The 20719-nt window shown below is 42.4% G+C and overlaps 1 protein-coding gene across 4 annotated transcripts in view; it reads right to left on the bottom strand.

The window, feature by feature from the left end:
* Window positions 1-20719, bottom strand: part of NR3C2 (nuclear receptor subfamily 3 group C member 2) — a 272459-nt gene that overhangs the window by 96742 nt on the left and 154998 nt on the right. For 3 of the 4 annotated variants that reach the window (XM_075613836.1, XM_075613827.1, XM_075613808.1), the window contains one exon: window positions 6304-6455. In XM_075613836.1, the coding sequence (XP_075469951.1) occupies window positions 6304-6455 (152 nt within the window). The remainder of the gene's footprint in view (window positions 1-6303; window positions 6456-20719) is intronic. The other variant, XM_075613818.1, reaches the window with a different exon arrangement.

Below are 20719 nucleotides of genomic sequence, written 5' to 3'. Positions count from 1 at the left end.
GCACTAAAACACACCCCTACAAATCATCCTCACACATTCTCTTTCTTTCCATGCTTCTCCTCCTTGCTTCTGGGGATATCTCTCCCAATCCTGGTCCCTGCCTTATTTCTACTTGCTCTCGTCCTCGCCTTCCACATGCAACTTCTACTCCTTCTGGTGTTAACCCCTCCAACCTCATAGCCATCCCCTGCCACTCTCCCTCCTCTCTCCCTTTCTCCTGTGCCCTTTGGAATGCTCGCTCCCTTTCTAACAAGTTCCTCTCTGTGCATGACTTCTTTCTCTCTCACTCCCTGCTCCTATTTGCCATAACTGAGACCTGGCTCACTCAGACTGACTCTGCTCTGGAAGCTGCCCTCTCCTATGGTGGCCTTTCCTTCTCCCACACTCCGCGCCCTGGTGGCAGGGGTGGAGGCGTGGGGCTCCTGCTCTCCTCTCTCTGCGAACAGTTCCTATTCCTCCCTCTCTTGCTTTTCCCTCCTTTGAGGCTCACACAGTCCAGATCTTCTCTCCTCTCCCGGTCCATGTGGCGGTCATCTATCGCCCACCTACCTCTACTCATTCCCCTTCTGCCTTTCTCTCTCACTTTGAATCCTGGCTCTCTTTCTTTCTCTCCTTAGACTTCCCTGTTCTTCTCCTTGGGGACTTCAATTGCCACATTGATGACCCCTCTCTCCCTTGGGCTTCCCGCTTTCTTTCTCTAACCTCTTCTTTTGGCCTTCAACAGTGGACTGAAGCCAGCACCCACAAGGATGGACACTACCTAGACCTGGTTTTCACTAAAAACTTCTCTCCGACTTCTCCATTTCCCCTTTTCCTCTCTCTGACCATCACCTCATCTCATTTTCTCTCTCTCGCTTCTCTCCATCTCCATCTCGCCCTCGTTTTTGCAGAAACCTGCGCTCTTTTAACCTACCAGCTCTTGATTCCACTTTACGCTCCTCCCTCTCCTCTCTCAGTTCTGCTTCAGACCCTGACAACCTGGTCAGGAACTACAACTCTGCCTTATCTTCCTCTCTTGATCTTCATGCCCTGCTTTCTCTCTGCCGTCCTCGCCCTTCAAACCCCAGACCCTGGCTAAACTCCCACACACGCATGCTGCGTTCCTCCACTCATTCCTCTGAACGCCTCTGGAGGAAATCTCATACGTTCGCAGACTTCATTCACTACAAATTTATGCTATCCTGTTTCAACTCTGCCCTCTCTCAAGCTAAACAAACCGACTTTTCATCACTAATCAACACACACAAGTCTAACCCACGCCGTCTCTTTTCTGTCTTTGACTCTCTACTCAGACCACCCTCAGCTGCCTCCTCTTCTTCCTCCATCTCACCTCAGGACTTTGCTGACTTTAAGGAAAAGGTGGAGTCCATACGGCAGAACATCCCATCTGTTGCCTCCTCCCATCCCACAATGCTTCCCAACTCTCCTCCTGCCTTTCTTGACTCTTTTTCCGCTATCTCGGAGAAGGATGTGACACTGCTGATCTCCTCTTCTCCCTCTACCACTTGCCCTCTTGATCCCATTCCCTCCCATCTCCTAAAACCTCTTGCTCCTTCTATAATCCCTATGCTCACACAGATCTTTAACTCTTCCCTCTACTCTGGTACCTTTCCATCATCCTTCAAGCATGCAACAGTCATACCATTACTCAAAAACAGCAAGCTTGACCCTACCTGTCCTTCTAACTATCGGCCTGTCTCCCTCCTGCCTTTTGCCTCCAAACTCCTTGAACGTCTTGTATTCTCTCGATTGCTACACTTTCTCAACACCTATTCTGTCCTAGACCCTCTACAATCTGGCTTCCGCACTGCTCACTCTACTGAAACAGCCCTCACTAAAATAACTGACGACCTCCACGCTGCCAAAGACAGAGGTCATTACACTCTGCTCATATTACTCGACCTCTTTGTAGCATTCGACACCGTGGACCACCCTCTTCCCCTTCACATTCTCCATACTCTTGGTATTCGGAACAAAGCTTTATCCTGGATCTCCTTTTACCTCTCCCATCGTACCTTCAGTGTCTCTTTTGCTAACACCTCCTCCTCCTCTATTGATCTCTCTGTGGGGGTACCCCAGGGCTCTGTCCTGAGACCCCTTCTCTTTTCTCTCTACACACTCTCTCTAGGTGACCTAATCACATCTTTTGGGTTTAAATATCACCTCTATGCTGACGACACACAAATTTACCTTTCAACCCCTGACCTTACACCTACTATACAGACCAAAGTTTCTGAATGCCTCTCTGGAATATCATCCTGGATGGCCATCTGCCGACTGAAACTTAACATGGCAAAAACAGAGCTCCTTATACTTCCTCCCAAACCTGGCCCTACTACACTACCGACACACTTTATTAAAGTGTGTCCGGTACCGCAAGCCGGGATATTTCCCAGCTTGCTTGTGGCTGCCCCTCGGCGTGCCGCGCGTCATAGACGCGCGGTCATGCGTCTTCGGGAGCCTGCGCCCCCTGCACGCGCGTCCAGGGCTCCCCGAGGGAGCCCTGGTGTCCCGCGATTTGCGGGACGGCGGCAGGGGGTTCCGGGGGACCCGGCGGACCTGGTAGCGGTAGGGAGAGCGCCCCGATCGGAGGGCGCTCTTCCGCTGCTTCGGCGAGCGCCCGTCACACTCGGGCGCGCGCCAGGCTACTGCTGCGGCCAAGAACGGGCAAATGCTCGAATAAACTTGGCCGCAGCAGTACCTCCTTCCACATTGCTATTGGAAACGCACGCACGCTGCCTAGGGGTTACACTTGATTCCTCACTCTCATTCTCCTCTCATATTCAAAAAGTTTCTAAAACTTGTCGCTTTTTCCTCCGCAATATCACAAAGATACGCCCTTTCCTCTGTTACTCAACTGCTAAAACTCTGACTTAGGCCCTGATTCTCTCACGTCTTGATTACTGCAACCTCCTGCTGTCCGGCCTTCCTACCTCTCACCTGTCTCCCCTACAATCTATCCTAAACGCTGCTGCCAGAATCACTCTACTCTTTCCTAAATCTGTCTCCGCATCTAACCTCCTGAAATCCCTCTCCTGGCTTCAGATTAAATCACGTATCTCACACTCAATTCTCCTGCTCACTTTTAAAGCTTTACATTCTTCTGCCCCTCCTTACATCTCAGCCCTAATTTCTCGCTATGCACCATCCCGACTCTTGCGTTCTTCTCAAGGATGTCTTCTTTCTACCCCCTTTGTATCTAAAGCTCTCTCCTGCCTTAAACCTTTCTCACTTTCTGCCCCACACCTCTGGAATGCCCTTCCCCTCAATACCAGACTAGCCCCCTCGCTATCCACCTTTAAGACTCACCTTAAGACACATCTGCTTAAAGAAGCATTTGAGTAGCACTGGATAATCATGGACACATGACACATAAAGCTTGGCCCCCTGCAGACGCACTTACTAGTATTCCCTCCTACTGTCTCTGTACGTTCTCCCTACCTACCAATTAGATTGTAAGCTCCTCGGAGCAGGGACTCCTTCCTTAATGTTACTTTTACAGTATGTCTGAAGCACTTATTCCCATGATCTGTTATTTATATTATTTGTTATTTATATGATATGTATTACTACTGTGAAGCGCTATGTACATTTATGGCGCTATATAAATAAAGACATACAATACAATACAATAAAAGGCGATAAGGTTTCATGTCACTTAAACGCATGATAAACGTCCGGTTCATTTATATATCCTTTGTGAGTAAATTATGCATGGGGTTTTTTTATGCATATTTTTTGGAAGTATATATCTTTTGTATTTTTACATTAATATATTTTGACCCATCCGCAATATTTGAGCATTGGTACTATTTTTACCTAATCTACTTTATATGAGGAATATGAGATTTGTTTTCCCTTTACTTTGTCATATGTTTTTTTGTCTCTCAATAAAACATTATTATTTTTGAATATTAGTAGAGGTAGAGTGCATCACTTGGGATTCTTTCTTCTTTGTAAATTCATAGGTTTTCACAATTCCTCACCACCATATGTGTAATGCTGTCACAATATATTCTATGTAACATTCTATACAGTAGAACATACAGAGACCAGGCCTGAAATTCTTAAGTGGCCAATTAGGCCTGTTCACCTACACGCTACCCTTGGCTATTCTGCATAGCTTGGCTGGCTGAAGCTCACCTGTCTAGATCAGGGGTGCGCAAAGTTTTTAACTTGCGCAACCCCCCCCCTGCCTGCTTACGTCACGGCTCGCGCCATCCCCCCCCCCCCCCCCCGCTTCGGCTCCGGCATCAAATGACGCTGCGGGGTCATGTGACGGCAAGTTGCCATGGCAACTTTACATCACGTGACCCCGCGGCTTCATTTGACGCCGGTTACCATGGCGACACATCGCCGAAGATAAGGTTGCCTTGGAGGAGAGCCCGGGACCTCTGTAGCCGCCACGTCCCCACTTTGCGCACCACTGCTCTAGGTGATTCCGTCTCATTCTGAATCAGTTACAGTACATCAAAAGAAAGCTGAAGAAATATTGAGGCGGGTTCCTTTATTTTGATACCGATACGCGTGTGAAAAAGAATGACTTCTTCCTAGATACTGTAGCATCCACTCTCTCATTTTAGAGCAGCTCAACACACATAGGTACAGGCCATGGGACACCCACTCCAATAACAGCTCTCAGAATAACTTTTCAGAGGGGATTTTTTATAGAGGAATCAAGTAATAAAACAATTGAATAGGTATTGTTATTGGAGCGTGTTCTTAGACACTGTGTTTTAGGACTGTCCACTCACTCCGTAGCATGCTGTATAAATATTGTTTGGAGAGGTCATTGTTTCCTATTTTGTGAAAGTCAGTGGATCTGTGTTTTTGTTTAAAGCAATCTGTATTTGCTTGAGGGCCTCTAATGATTAGGTACACTGCTAATAGACTTTGCTGATTTGATCCCTGGTTCTGCTAACACAAAATAGTCACTAGGAACTACAGTTCAATAAAGCAGTGATGAGATTCACATGTGGCCATTAGTGCCCAAATATCCAAATAAAACATTCATTCCAAAGAAATCAAAAGTCATCTTCGGGAAGCAATCATGCTTACATGTGCACTGCATTGTCGTTTACGTGAGGAGTACCAACATTGTATTGCAGTTAAATGATAAGCAACTATGTAAATATTAATACAATGCTTTCATTATTTAGCTACAGGTCCTATTTGGCCAATGTTATGGAGGACACTGCCACCTTCATCTGAACTACAAAAAGAACTGATACCATCAGAACACCTTCAGATTTCTCATATAGTACATTCTCAGTCAAATGGTTAAACAGACTGTTTACCACAAAGAAACATTCGTGGTTTTAAATCAAAGTACAACCGTCCTCATTACTCAGAACACGACAAGGTTTCCCCTGCTGTTACTGTACTGTATTTCTCCGCGATTCCCACGTCACATGCAACAGGAGAGCATTATAATACTGAGCATACAGTACGCAACGTTTATTGTTCGTTTGAAATATATGGGATTGCTACATTACTTTTAGGAGAGTTTAAGCTTCAGTACAAGCTTAGGCTGCGCTTATAGTGCCGGCGACGGCGATGCGAATTCGCCCGAAAACAAAAGCATTGCCGCCGCCGCCGCGTGCGCTTATAGTGCACGCGACGGCGACAAGCGACGGAGCCATCGCCAAAACCCGCCGCCGCCAAAATTTGATTTTTCAAGGGCCGTCACGGCCTTGAACAAATCAAATTGCGGGAATCCTGCGGTGCCGCCGACCGGCGAAACATAACTTTCGCCGGTGGCGACGGGTGACGTCACCCATCGTGTCGCCGTCGGCGGCACTATAGGCAAAGCCTTAGATAGCAGTATCTAGTGTCTAGAGAAAGAGTGTGGAGCAGAAAAGCATATGTGTGGCACCACTAGTAATATCTGTGGAGGGAAAGCAAAATGGTTTTCTCTTTCCCCTCTTACAGGTACTGACTGTCATTCAGAGGATTGGGGAAAGTGGGAGATAGGATGTTATGTACTAGAGAAACCCTGGTTAACCAGTATAATATGGGTAGTTACAGAGGAGACGTCACTTTCGCCTTTTCTGACTTTGTCTCATGATATTTGTAATGATGTGAATGGCAACACTGGCCTCCTCCTGCCAGGACCACTGCTTGGGAGGTTAATGACAACTATTGTACTTCTGGAGAATTACACAACAACGTCTGCTCAAACGCAACAAAGCCAAGGTCAGAGGAGAGACACACGTAATCACACAGTAAACATAGAATTACATGATATGCTGACAAATCAACAGGACACAGACATTAAGAAGGTAGTAAAAAGTTGTCACCCACTTGAACATTTACCTTCCACTGCTCTCTTGAAAAAGACTTTGCAGCTCCCGCAGGTAACTACTCCGTAGTGACATCCAGATGCCTCGTCTCCGCAAACAAGACATATTTTGGATGGTCTTGATGATCCAGTTGACATGTTCCGTAACGCAGAGCTAAGACAAAAAGAAAAGACGCACTTTAGTTATTCGTATATTGAGACACTGACAACATACAGTATTACTAACAGAAAATATATTTAATGTAATTTAGACACAGATATACCCGGGGAAAAAGGTCAGCTATATAAAACAGAGTAAAATAATTGTTTGAAGGGTGTGTGTGTGTGTGTGTGTGTGTGTGTGTGTATGTATATATATATATATATATATATATATATACTCGAAAGCTCGCACAAATAAAAGCATTTCGTTAGCCACAGAACGGTATCATCTATTTATTTTTTGATTATTGAAGCTAGGCTAACACGGTACTGATACCTCTACATGTATATATATATATATATATATATATATATATATATATAATATATATATATATATATATATATATATATATATATATATATATATATATATATATATATATATATATATATAGTTAGTTAGTATATGTTAGTCCAGTTGCGATAGTGCAAAATAAATGAGTACTTCAGTATTAGGTGATACCTTTTTTGTTTGGACTAACAATTTATGTCATAGGACAAGCTTTCGAGAGTTATCCTCTCCCTCAGGTCACAATACTGATTAACAAAGGAATCTATGGCTAAAACAGCCTTTGGGAGAGCAGGGGAGATTTATATACATACTGTATACACACACACACACACACACACACACACACACACACACGTTATCAACTATTCCATACTCCAGTGGGAATACCACTCTTTACGGAACATCCCCTAAAATGATCAATTATCCAATTAACTGCTCATTTGAATGTATGTCAATACACTTTAACAGCTTACTACTGTATCTGATAACAGGTTTAGCGTTAATTATTAGTCCTACTGAAGGAATAGCAGAGACATTGTGGGGGAATGAATATCGTCTAACTACAAACTGGAAAATAAAGGATACCTAGACTAACTTCCTTCCTATGAAAACGGGGCATGTGTGGGAATCTTTAACCACCTACTGTAGTGTGGGCACATATCAAAACATGCAACCAATTAATACATCAGCCAAACAGCCAGCTTGGAGAAAAGATACAGCACCGAGGTACTGAATGCGCAAAATATATATATTCAAGTCCAAACATGGGGAAAAAAACTGCGTTGGTTCACCAAGAAAACTTAAATAGGAACATAAACGTTTTTTTTTTCCCCCCAGAAAAAGCATGAAGTCATATTAAATCTGTAAAAAATAATCAAATGGTCTCTTTTTCCCGTACCAGTAAACTCTGTCATCTTGAGCTTTTCCTTTGTGAAATGTTTTCATCTTCCTTGAACCTTGTACAGTAGTAGAACCACTGATTTCTTAAACTTGGTACCACCCCCGCACCCGCAGTTCAGGAGAAATGTATTGTCTGTGTGCTACGGGAAATGAAAATGGCCCCCAGCAACATCACTTCTAGTAAGCCAGTGGAGGGGAAGTTTGTATGATGAACACCCTCCTCCCTGTCACTAAACTGACTGCTTTTTCCAGTGCCCCTGTTTTACACCGGGATTTCCATGATTAATATGCATACAGATAGTTTTGGTGGTAAGAGCATAACAGTCCTGCTCAGAGAGCACTGCAACCCCACCCCTCACCCTTATTCAGGAGATATATGGCCTCGTCCATAGTGCAAGATACGGAGCAAGTTACATAGCTCCCGCTACAAACAAATGTGTGTATTCCAAAGCACATAGCCATAGTGAACGCGAAGCTTGCACGTGAGATACAAGGATACAAAAAGCAGAGGAGGCAAACTTGTTTGCTATTGCAGTGAGACGGCCTGGTCATGTGAGCAGCTAACAGCCAATGAAAATTTAGGTAAGCTCTTCTGCCTGGATACTGTTCAAATTACTTTTTGTCAGTTGAGTTGTGCTTGCTTGCTGTGAGAACTGGACAACTCAATTGAAAATTTGATTTCTGAGGCTTACAAACGCGAACCTTTAAATCAGGGGTGGGCAACCTATTTTTCAATGTAGCCACAGGTGTGGCGAATTATAAGTAATAATAGCCACACCATGCAAAAATTTAAAACACAGTCTGTGTTTTAAATTTTTGCATGGTGTGGCTATTATTACTTATAATTCGCCACACCTGTGGCTACATTGAAAAATAGGTTGCCCACCCCTGATTTAAAGGTTCGCGTTTGTAAGCCTCAGAAATCAAATTTTCAATTGAGTTGTCCAGTTCTCACAGCAAGCAAGCACAACTCAACTGACAAAAAGTAATTTGAACAGTATCCAGGCAGAAGAGCTTACCTAAATTTTCATTGGCTGTTAGCTGCTCACATGACCAGGCCGTCTCACTGCAATAGCAAACAAGTTTGCCTCCTCTGCTTTTTGTATCCTTGTATCTCACGTGCAAGCTTCGCGTTCACTATGGCTATGTGCTTTGGAATACACACATTTGTTTGTATATACACACACACACACACACGTGCGCGCACACACATATATATATATAATATATATATACATATATAATATATATAAATATATATACACACACACACACACACACACATACACTATATATACACACACACACACACACAGTATACACACATATATACACACACACACACACACACAGTATACACACATATATACACACACACACACACATATATACACACACACATATATACACACACATACAGTATATACACACACACACACACATACAGTATATACACACACACACACAGTATATACACACACACACATACATACACACGCACACATATATACACACACACACATACAGTATATACACACATACATATATATACACACACACACACACACACACACAGTATACACACACATATATACACACACACACACACACACACACACACACACACACACACACACATATATACCTGAGCCAGAAGGGGGGCAGGACAGAGGGAACCAGCAAATTGTTCAGTCAGTCAGTCTGGGGAACGGAGCAGCAGCGGGCAAGTTTTTTTTAAATGGCATGATACCTGGGTTCCCTTCCACAGCGCTTGCAAAACTGGTCAATCAGCTTCCATAACACTCCCCCCCCCCCCCCCCCTGATGCGGCGCCGTGAAGGTGAGAGAGGCAGATTGACAGCGGAGTGCTTCTCCGCATGGGGTCTGCACAGCTATGCAGAGCAGGAAACAGAACAGAGTTCTTGGAGGGGAAGGTAGCACTAGACTAGATCAATATTAAATTCGCCACAGTTAGCCTGCCAATTCGCCACAAGTGGCGAATGGCGATAGGGTTGCCCACCTCGGCTTTAAATCATACCATGACAGAAATATGAATGATAATTTATGGAGAGAAATCTCTGATATATTGTCCATTACTTGTATATAATTGTTAATGTATTTATTTTTATTTTGCTTATTTCAATGCATCACATTTTATAAAAAAAATTTTTTTTAACAAGTTAATGGAGTTATCGGGATGTAAGAAACAGCACATGATTTATAGAACTTTAATAGCGTTATTGGGTTGTAAGGAATAGCACAGCGATTATAGAAAGTTAATGGGTTACCTGAGCTGTAAAAAAAAACAGCACATGGATTATAGAAAGTTAATGTGGTTATCGGGCTGTAAAAAAGAGCATAGGATTTATAGAACGTTAATGGGGTTATCGGGCTGCAAGAAACAGCACAGGATTTATAGAAAGTTAATGGGTTATCGGGGATAAGAAATAGCACAGGATTTTTTTTTTTTTTTTAACAAGGCATGTTTTCATGCATGTATATAATATGTTTGCAGAATACTTCTGAAAATTGCATGGCATTATGCGTGTTCTCATGCATGACACTTCCTTGACACCCCTCCCCCCCCCACGTCATGATCGTGCCCACTCCCTCGCTCGCTTTCCAAAAACCTACTGTCCACACATCCACGAAGAGGAAAGCTCGCGCGAGGTAAGTAGCACTGTAGCGCTCTCGCTCGCTTTCACTATGGACCTGGCCTTAGGCCTCGGCCAAGGTGGCGCTGAGCGAGCGGGCGCTCTCACGCTGGCCGCGATGAAACACATTGCGCCAATGTGTGTGGCAAGCGTGAGCAAGCGCCTGCGCTTAGAACAAGCAAATTTGATTTTGCTGCTCGCAAGCGTGTCACGTGAGCGGTTCGCCCAGTGAGGGCGAACCAGCTCTGTGACGTCGTGGCCACGCCCCCAGGTGAGCGCTCGCCCAGCCGGCCACGAATTGCCCGGCCGAGCAAGGCACAGTGCACGAGCGTCAGCGCGCCCGCTCCCTGCCTGGCCGACGCCTTAGACAAAACAGTAAGGGATGCTGCTTTGATCACTCAGCTGTCCCTGTGATGACCATCATGATTCCATTCTATTCAACCACCACACCATGCAAACACACACATGGAAGCAGTGCTCTTAAGAGCCACTCTCAGGAAGGTCAATACATAAAAAAAAAACAACAACAAAAAAAACTTTTTTTTTTACTTAAAGCATAAGGGATCCAAAATATTACATTCCTCCAGAACAAAACTAACCCGATGAATTTCACATTGTCCTTCATGCCACCACACAAAATTCAATTATTTCTTCAACTTCATTTAAAACTGTGCACTTTAACATTCAATTCAGTCAGTCTGTTCAAGAAAGCTGTTCTTTGCTCAACATGGATACACAGATGGTTTGAAATGAAATTCTCTTACATCAAGTCCACAGCATGCTGTCAGATACATTCCCAATCACTTCACTTGACCACAACTACCAAAAATAAGAAGAATAACATGTCTGCTTTCAATATTAGCTTTGGCTTCACAATACAAAGAAATGCGTTTCATTAAGTGGATTTAACTTTGCCTGCACTTTGTGAGCAGGCTATTTCCATGCACAACAAGCAGCACAAAAAAAAAAAAGTGTCCAAAGTATATTGATATCCAAATTTATGACAGCTTGTATCCAAAATAATGTGTTTTTCTAACCAAACAGCAAGAAGAAAAAAGAAAAGAAAAAACAGGTGCTATTTTTTAAAACGCATCCAAAACATTTGCAATTCACACAGGGGAAATGGTGCCATGAACCATTATAGCTGTGGCTGTAGCATGTTTCAGACACGTAATTATAATGGAAACATTCATAGTATTCAGTAGATGTTCAAACACGTGAAGAACAGGGGAATATTGGAATATTTCTGCTACTTGCGCTGTAAATGCAGTGTGCAATGAACTTAGATATGACATTCATGTTGTCAGGGGGCATTCTTGCGACATCTGTTTAAATACATCTTTTGCTCAATATTCGTCTTTCATTTTCCATTAAAGGTACGACCACTCCAAATATTATCGTTGCCGAGAAAACGTGACAAGTGTCCTTCCTGAATTTAGACACCTCTCAGCAGAAAACTTGCAGCGCACCTTGCATATTTCCCAAAACGAAATAACTGGGGACAAGCAGAAAGCGTGACCCGAGTTTTGAAGGGGGGGGGGGGGTCTCCGGAGCGGAACCACGTTCATGTCAGCTCCGGGGGCCCCGTGTTTCCCAAGATACTTACCGGTAGTAGCTTTGCAGGGTTAAATGTCCAGGTCACGTGGTCCAATCGGAAACAGCAAGGGATGCCGTCACGGCTTCCTATTTTCACGCGGAGGTAAGTATCTCGGGAAGCAGGGGGTCCCTGGGGCTAAAATTAAAGTGCTTCAGCTCTGGAGACCCCCTGTTTCCAACCGATAACTCTGCTTCGACCAACCTTCACTTATGTATAATAATAACTACAACTTTATTTCATATAGTCTCCCAATGGCACTTAAAGCGCTTCACGATCACAGTATAGTGTAGGGATTTTACAGACACAGTACCTGCCCAGATGAGCTTACAATATTTTTTTGGGGTGCCCGAGGCAAAGCGAGATAAAGGGACTCCCAAGGTCACAAGGAGGCGACACTGGGAACTGGCACGGAGAACAGAACCAGGCTCCCCTGCTTCAAACTCAGTGTCATGGTTTTACAGAATCAGTGTCTTTACTCACTGAGCCACTGCTTAGCTTGAGAGTGCTCCTATTGTTATTATAAAATAATACATTTCCTATTGTCTCTGTCAGTGTAGTAACTTTCCCCACCAAACACTTTGGCCGATCAACATAAAACTATTGTAAGCCTTTTTTAGACATACTGGCACACACCTGCACAGCCGCCTGCAGTAAGTATATTGCAAAACAAAGATTTTTCTGTTTTAGTTTTAGCTGGAAATGTTTAGGGAATTCCCCTCATTGCTGTGCGTGTTTATCAAAATACATAACTGCTAGTCAAAGCAGCAAAATCAGGTTAAGGGCTCCCACCGTTCAAAATGAAACATGCATCTACTCAGCTAAAGGTCACAACCGGATTGTTCAATACAATCTTTATCTACTGTATGTATCTTGTCATCTTAAGTGTACTGACTTGTACATGGCCTGGACAAGGACATATTCACTTTCAATTTAAAGAGGTAATCCCTCATGGGACCAAAGTCAACCAATTCCAGTGACAGGTTTAAGGGGGTCTCATCTTGGCAATTGATCTTTTTTTGTTACCCAAATCTGACAAGTATCAGTATTCTTAATAGTACTACAATAACAAAGGAGGGAGAGGGAGAAGGTGGTACGATACCTTGTTTTGGACCAACAAGTAAGTTATGTTACAAACGTTCGAGCCTCTCAGGGCCCGTCCTCAGGTATGGCAGAAATACAGAAACAGAGAATATTATATGCAGAGGTGTAATAATAATAAGGGGGGCAAGGATAACTGATGCGAATATAGAGCCTCTCGTTATCAATTGACTTTTGAATTGAAAAAAACAAAACAATTGAAACTGCCTTCTTCAGGTGGCGCCCATAATCACAGCAGAGTTCCTGCTTTGTGTGTGTTAAAGGGTATTGGGCATGGCCACCAAACAGAATGAGCATGAGAAATCGGAGCATACAGTAGCCTCTAGGTTGGGGCTATTGTATTTAATCTAAGAAATTGTATATCAAGAAGCCCATTTAACTATATACTGTAGTGCAGTTAGTACCAGGGAGTGCCAAATAATGGTATGAAACATGCTGGTGCTTCCATGTATCCACGGGGCACTTTTCTTTTTAACCTATTTTGATCGGGTTTGCTTTTAAACATTTTGCTAACTCCTAGGGATCTCCCGTAGCGAGCAGGGACATATAGGGTTACAGGAGCCTCTGTTAAATTGCTGGAAGCCAAAAAATTCCACACCACTTTTCAGTCATTGAGGCTATCCATTTAGGTGTGATAGTTCAGCACTAGAACTTCCATTCAAGTCAATAGGAATTTCAGCACAGTAGTGCCCGACTGGCACTATCACACTTTAATGAATACTCCCCCGCATAAAAAAGAGTGTGTAGGGCAGGGGTGCACAACTCAAGGGCCACCAACAAGCCAGGTTTTAAGGATATCCCTGCTTCAGCACAGGTGGTGCAGTCTTCCACTGAATCCCTGTGCTGAAGCAGTGATATCCTTAATATTTGGTCTGTTGGTGGCCTTTGATGACTGGACTTGTGATCCCCTGGTGTAGGGCAAAAAATATATACATAAATCATAAATACACACACACACACCCCCACACATTTGTGCTACTAGTAGTATCTTGCACAATGGTCACATGTGCACTCTCTTGTGCTAGAAATCACATCTGCACTTGAAAGAAAAATGGGAAGTGGCTTTCACCATCAAATTACAGAGACTGGTCCATTATTGCTTATCCTATCGCCATGTAGCATTCTCTAAAAACCCACAAAGAAAAGGCCAGATATAGTTGTAATAATAATAACTTGTATTTTTGTGGGACCACCTAGTGCCAAGCCACCATCACATTCAACTGCAAACATTGACCTCTTTGGAGTAGCATATTGGCACAACATTTCTGGAGCTATAGGGTTATATTTACTAAATGGTGCTACCTCAGTGTAACGTAAGGCAAAAGCTAATCGGCCTTCAGGTGTACTAATGTCTAGCACATGGTCATAGTGTGCTCAGATGGTTCCATTGGGAAACCAATTTGAGGTGAGTGCAGAGAAAGGTCCCTCTGTGGGGACCGAAACGTCGGTGTGTGCCACGTACTTCAATACAGTTTTTTTTTTTAACTACTACCTTTGTGTGCTGTCTCGTTTTTGCCGCACGGCTGTCCAGTGAAAACACCTTATCTATCTTACCTCTAAGGGATAAGCACCAACATCTACTCCAACTCTACGCGAGTGCCAACTGCCTTACTGAAAATATATATATACCACCACACTATTCAGAAGAATAAATAGAACAACTCCAGGAGACCAAAACAGCTAGTGAATAAAGTGTAACAGATTAAACAATGGTATCATCTAGTCCAATAACTGGATATCAAACCAGATCTACAGATAATTATTAATAATTGTTATTTATGACATCTTGCGTCAATGTAACAAACACTCTTACATTTGCCGCGCATGCTACAGTAACAGAAAAACTTCTACAGTATGCGCTCTTTCTTTGGCTTGACCTCCCCCAGTCTATCCTTCACTTATCAGTAACTAGGGGGAAACACATTTGTATATTATAGAGGGAATAAAAAGTACTTTTGATAAATTTTTCCAGTCCAAGTAACAATTTATGGTAACTAGATCAACAAAACTTAGACTTTTAATAAAATGACAGATAATACCACATTTTAAAAGACGTTTTACATGGATGCTACACACATTTGTTCTCCCTTTGGGGCAGATTCATTAACCTCCCATGCGGGTATCTCATCCCGATCCGGCAATAACGGCTATTAATTGGCTTGGCAGCTAATGTCCGATCAGTCCGAGTCACTTCTAGCTCTGGTCAAAACAATGACCAAACTTTTTTTTTTCAATTATTTATTATTATTTTTAGATATTTTACTTTTTCCCCTTCAATGTCAAAGCTGCCAGCAATATATTGCTACATAATATTTGCAGTCCTTCTGGCAGTAAAGACATTAATCAGAATGATAGAATAATCTATCATGAGAATTCTGCAGTATGCAGTGATAAAGCATTCTGCTCTCCCACTGGGGCACCGCGGAATAAAAGAGCTATACAGGTAAGTACACTTTCAGCAGCGCCTCCTTGCAACACACTTCCCAATCTACTCTGTGTTTTTATTATGAAATCCTTCTTGTGTTAAACTGTAAACATACAGGTATTGCAATAAGGTCACCAAAAGAATAACACCAGCCATCGCTATGATAATTCCACTTGGTTTACCATAGATTTCCCTAGCTCTCCCTGCCTAAGTGAGCAGCAATGTAGCCAATGACTATAATAAGTGGAATATGGAGTACAGGGAAGTGTGCAGATGGCTACATTAAAGCAGCAACATATAATGTTCAATTAGGATTATTTTTTTTACACCGGTTGAACTATATACATAGCAGGATTACAGCTGTTTGACTAACAGAAGCCCCCTGTTAAGGCAGCAAAACATGTGAAATAAATGTGAATAAATCAGTTCTATAGCATTAGAGAATTGTGACTGTTTTTTTGTTTTTATTCAGCTCTTAATGCCATGGCTAATCAGTTTTAAAGCATCCTTTGATTTCTACAGCAGGCATTAGCCCACCTCCCCAGCAGTGCAAGATCTTTGTAACACTTTCCTGTTTGGGATCATTTGTTCCAAATATCCCCAGCAGTTTGAGCTGTAAACTGTAACAATAGATAACGTTACCTTAGTAATATAAGGATACATTGTAGCTGCTGAGTTACACTGACTGAAGCGTCCATTATGTTAGGCACACAATCAGGGTTTTGATAGATTTATAACAGGAGCACCAACCCATTGCCAGTTTAGGTAAGAATGTACAAATACACATCGTCACATGCTTTACATATACAAATAATTTTAAAAAAATGACAAGTTGGTAGGTAGTGCTGCTGCTTTAAGGAGATATTTATCTTTTCCATGTTGTCATTTTGGGATGTTTACCATGGCCACCATTCTCCTTGCCCTCTTCCTAAAAAATATTTTCTGGCACAGTTGAGGGTCCCATAGCCACCCTACACCAGTTCTTCTTCTGACGCCTTCACCAAAAAACAGGGTGAGGTTACAGTAGATTGCCGATACCTCCCCAACGTTGTCACTGACATTTTTTCAAAAAGAAAAAACAATAAGACTCTTGTTAAATGTGAATAATTAGCTGATGACCATTCTCTCTGGCTTTTGTTCTTCCAAGAACAGTATTGCTTCGTATGCGCACTTTCTTTTTCGTACTGCTGCTCAAAGTACTCTGAGTGGCCCACACGCTGTAATGTTTACATGCTGCTGAGCCTATGACTGCAAGTCGCTTTTAATACCTCTACCAATGCCGCTGGTCATTAATACATAAGCAAAAAGGAGCTGCAGAACAGATACAGCCCCATAGATGGAAGAACACAAGAACATCTCGTCCTTACTGGCTATGACTCCAAGGCAACATTTTAGTATCCCGAACATCTGAAATGCTGGATTAATAATGGACCTATAGCGCTAAAGTAAAATGATATTCACTAACCGTAATGCCACATACTGCATACTTATCTCCTTCTTAAGATGAACATTGTAGATGTTATGCTATTGACACATTGCTATTGAAAGATAATTATAGCCATAGAAGAGAAGATATACAGTTGGTTTCATCCTTTTGCAACATAACCCACAGCTCATTGTTCTTTTTGACTCCACCCGAAGCAATATTTGTATCTGCCACAGTGATGTACAAGGGCTGGCGTTGCGATTTCTAAATGTGAGTCACGGCACCATAATTGGTCATTAAATCACTTCCTTTTCTGCAATCTACAGTTACTATAATATGATTTTTGGGAAGGAGGTCACAAATATTCCAAATGTAGATATATTCGGCTCTGCTTGGATCTCCCAATTACTTGTTCTTTTTTCACACTGTCCCTGTAGCGTTTTCCTACATTTCTAGCTCAGAACAACAACATTTGCTACATTATTCCAGACTCCGCAGTACACAAATTCCTATCACAAGCTCGCTTGCAGCTTGTCTGCCGCTCTGGCTTTCCTGTTTGGAAAAGGAACAGTTTTATATTAGTCACACAAATACTTTGCAAAATGTACGCAACACATTTGTCGACGGATATGGGCCCAGTTCGCACACCTCTACTGCTTGGGTATTTAAGTGGCCGTCCAATAGGAATAAAGAGAACGCGGCAGCTTCCTTTTGGCAGCCGGGAACCCGCAGGATTTGCCAGCCATTTTGGAGTCCTTGGAGTGAGTGAGCTTCCACATATGGGTTATAAAAAATGCTTTCAAGTTCAAATGAATGGTCCTACTGAAATAATTACAAAATAAGGAAAGTGTTGCATATTTTTGAGATTAGTCATGTACAAATAATGACCACAACATAAAAACAGTGCAAATTCCCGCTATCCCTCAGTAACTGGCCGGTGTTGCATTTTACCCTGCCTGCCACGTTATGCGCACACAGATTTCCTTACCCGAAAACCTTCCTCCATAAATGGAGTTGAATGGGAAGAGATACAGCAGTGGGACTTCACTGCATGTGTGTAACGAAGCCAGTTATGATATCTTTTCATTACTGAATTTTAAAAGAACTTTGCCTCTGAAAAAAAAAAAAAGTAACAACAGATTTCTCCCCTCCCCCCCCCCCCCAAGTGGGGAGCAGGGGGTCCCCAGAACTGAACTGCAGTAATTTCAGCTCTAGGGACCTTCTGCTCCCAGAGATACTTACATTTGAAAGTGATGCTGGTATCTTATTTCTGTTTAAAGGTCCCCGGTCACGTAGGCCAATAGGAAGCCGCAAGGGATGATGTCGCGACTGCCTATTGGCCCACGAGGAGGCAGGACCTTTAAACTGTCATTTCCTGTCCCCCAGTCAGAGTTGCTACCAGCAGCCTCTTTAGCTATCTCGGGAAGCAGGGGGTCCCCGCAGTTGAAATCAACGAGGTTCTGCTCCGGAGACCCGCTGTTTCAAACCTAGTCAAAAAATAATCATTTAAGTATGCCAATGCAGTTCTAGATTTCTTCTTCAGCAAATTATTAGTAACCAAAAGCATAGTAACTGCCAACAATGGTTTTATTGTTACGCAGTCAAAATAAGGGCTAGTACAGTTTTTATTTTTTTACAGACATTTTCAAAACACTATAAAGTACACGGGAGTTATGGATACAATACAAATAATTATTTACCACTGTGACTTCTTGCTGCGAACTCCCTGACACTGTTTTACCACCTGCCTTTTCACTTGTCTGAGGACAAAAATACAGGGGTGTGCACCTTAAGCATTATAAACCTACTTGGTTTAGGGAAATCATAGCTAAGTTTCCCATGTAACTATTTAGTTTGTAGTGAAGGTATTTCGTATTTACTCCTTCACTACAATGTGCTTGCAAATTATTGTGAGGTTATCGTGACTTTGAAAAATAACCACCTACGGCCCCTATTCTACATGGTAAGTATCCGTTTAAATGAACAGGAGTGATTGCATTGTTAGTGGTGTGCAACCCCATTTTTCATATTGAACCGAGGGGTCTAGGTAATGTGAGAGCATGCACATCTTCGTGTCAATGTACCGAGGTACTTTGCTTTTATTGTTCACAGGTCTCGGAAGGAGATTTGGATGTGGTCACACACAGATGCAGCGGCCGTTATTCGAACAAATCTCGCGGTGTATGCCTCGGAATACCCATGTCATGGCGCGTGATTTCTTCCAACCGTACCGCCTTAAGATGATAGTGCCGGCGAGTATAGAAAAAGGCATTTTAGTGTTCTGGTTTTTAAACACCAGAAATTGACCCAGTAGCACAGAAGCACAGTACTGTACACATTACAATTCATTAATTTAATTGTATTTAATTGCACACAAAGAAACAGAATCCAAGAAATTCAAACAAAGCAACTGCGATAAACACGTGTGCCTGGTGTGATTGGCCTCGTTAATGCCGCGTGGAATACAGCAGCGCAGACGAAAACGGCTCCGTGAAATGTTCGAATGATGGCTGCTGCATCTGTACAAACAAGAGGAGCTACATGATGCAGATAGGCGTATCAAATCGTGTGTGTTCTTTTTCCCCTATTTCTAGTATTAGTAGCCTCTTTAAAAGAGCTTGTGGAAAATGTACAGTATGAAACTTGAAAACAAGCCTCACATTTGATCATAATAAAGCCAATGAGTCGATAAGAAGTTAACTCCCACACATCTTGTATGCCCGCACAATATGGCGTGGAGTTGTCTTACTCATGCTAGAGAAGATTGTAAGCAAAAGTAAACTCTCCTCCAGCACGGTAAAGATCACTTTGAGGAATACCGACTAGAAGCCAATGACAGAACAACAGACAGACACTTTAATCTCTCCAGCAAACTGATTTGCAGTGGCCCAGGAGATGTCCTTAGAATAAACTGATGTTCTGAACACAAGCCTTTGATAGACATGTTATTGGAACACAACTATCAATGACTGGCTTGTCTGCAAGGAAGCTGCTGAATACCATGTTAGTTGCCCATGGAGGGCAACAGTAAAAATATGTATATTTCCGAAACCAGGGGTATAATGACCAGTCACCCACCACCCTTTTACCTCCAATACAGATGGCTGCATGTAATTATGCTGAATTGTATTGCATCTTAATCTCGTCATTTATTTCATTCCTGCAGCGAGTGGCAAAGCAATGGGCATGCATACAATACATTTTTTTTCTACAGAATATCAATTTAAGATAATTACAACAAGCTCACAAAATTGATTTTACTTGGTCAATATAATTTGTAACAAACATAATAGCTATACTATATATATATATATATATATATATATATATATATATATACAGTATATATATACACACACACACACACACACACACACACATATTTTAACAAGATAAGAAAAGAATGTGAAGAATGTAGTACAGTAAATGGATTTTTGGTAAGTAGCCAGATATGGAAGATAAAGCAGATAAGGAAGATAAGGAAAATTTTAAGATGTAGGGGTCCGGAGCTGAGGTTTAAGTCATACCTTCCCCGCTGCTCCTACAGTTTTAATGTGCTTTTGCACTGCCAGAAAATGTGACAGCCCTAATTACGTGTATATCATTGCACAACACTGAACTGGAAAATAGGTCACATACTGTATGGTACTTCCTCTGCAACTATCAGTGCTGAAAGCAAAAAGACCCACACAGTCTCGAGAATATGGAAACCGAGATGGACGGCCGCAGTAAGGCCAGAAACATGAATAAGAAATAGTAATACAATCCACGCTGTACTGTAAAACAGAACAGTCGTAATTGTTCCAAAAGAAAAAAAAAAGGG

Source organism: Ascaphus truei, chromosome 1, assembly GCF_040206685.1.
Source record: "Ascaphus truei isolate aAscTru1 chromosome 1, aAscTru1.hap1, whole genome shotgun sequence".
Classification (NCBI taxonomy): Eukaryota; Metazoa; Chordata; class Amphibia; order Anura; family Ascaphidae; genus Ascaphus; species Ascaphus truei.
Note: the sequence above shows the minus strand (reverse complement) of the source record. Positions and strands in the feature narration are given on the sequence as shown.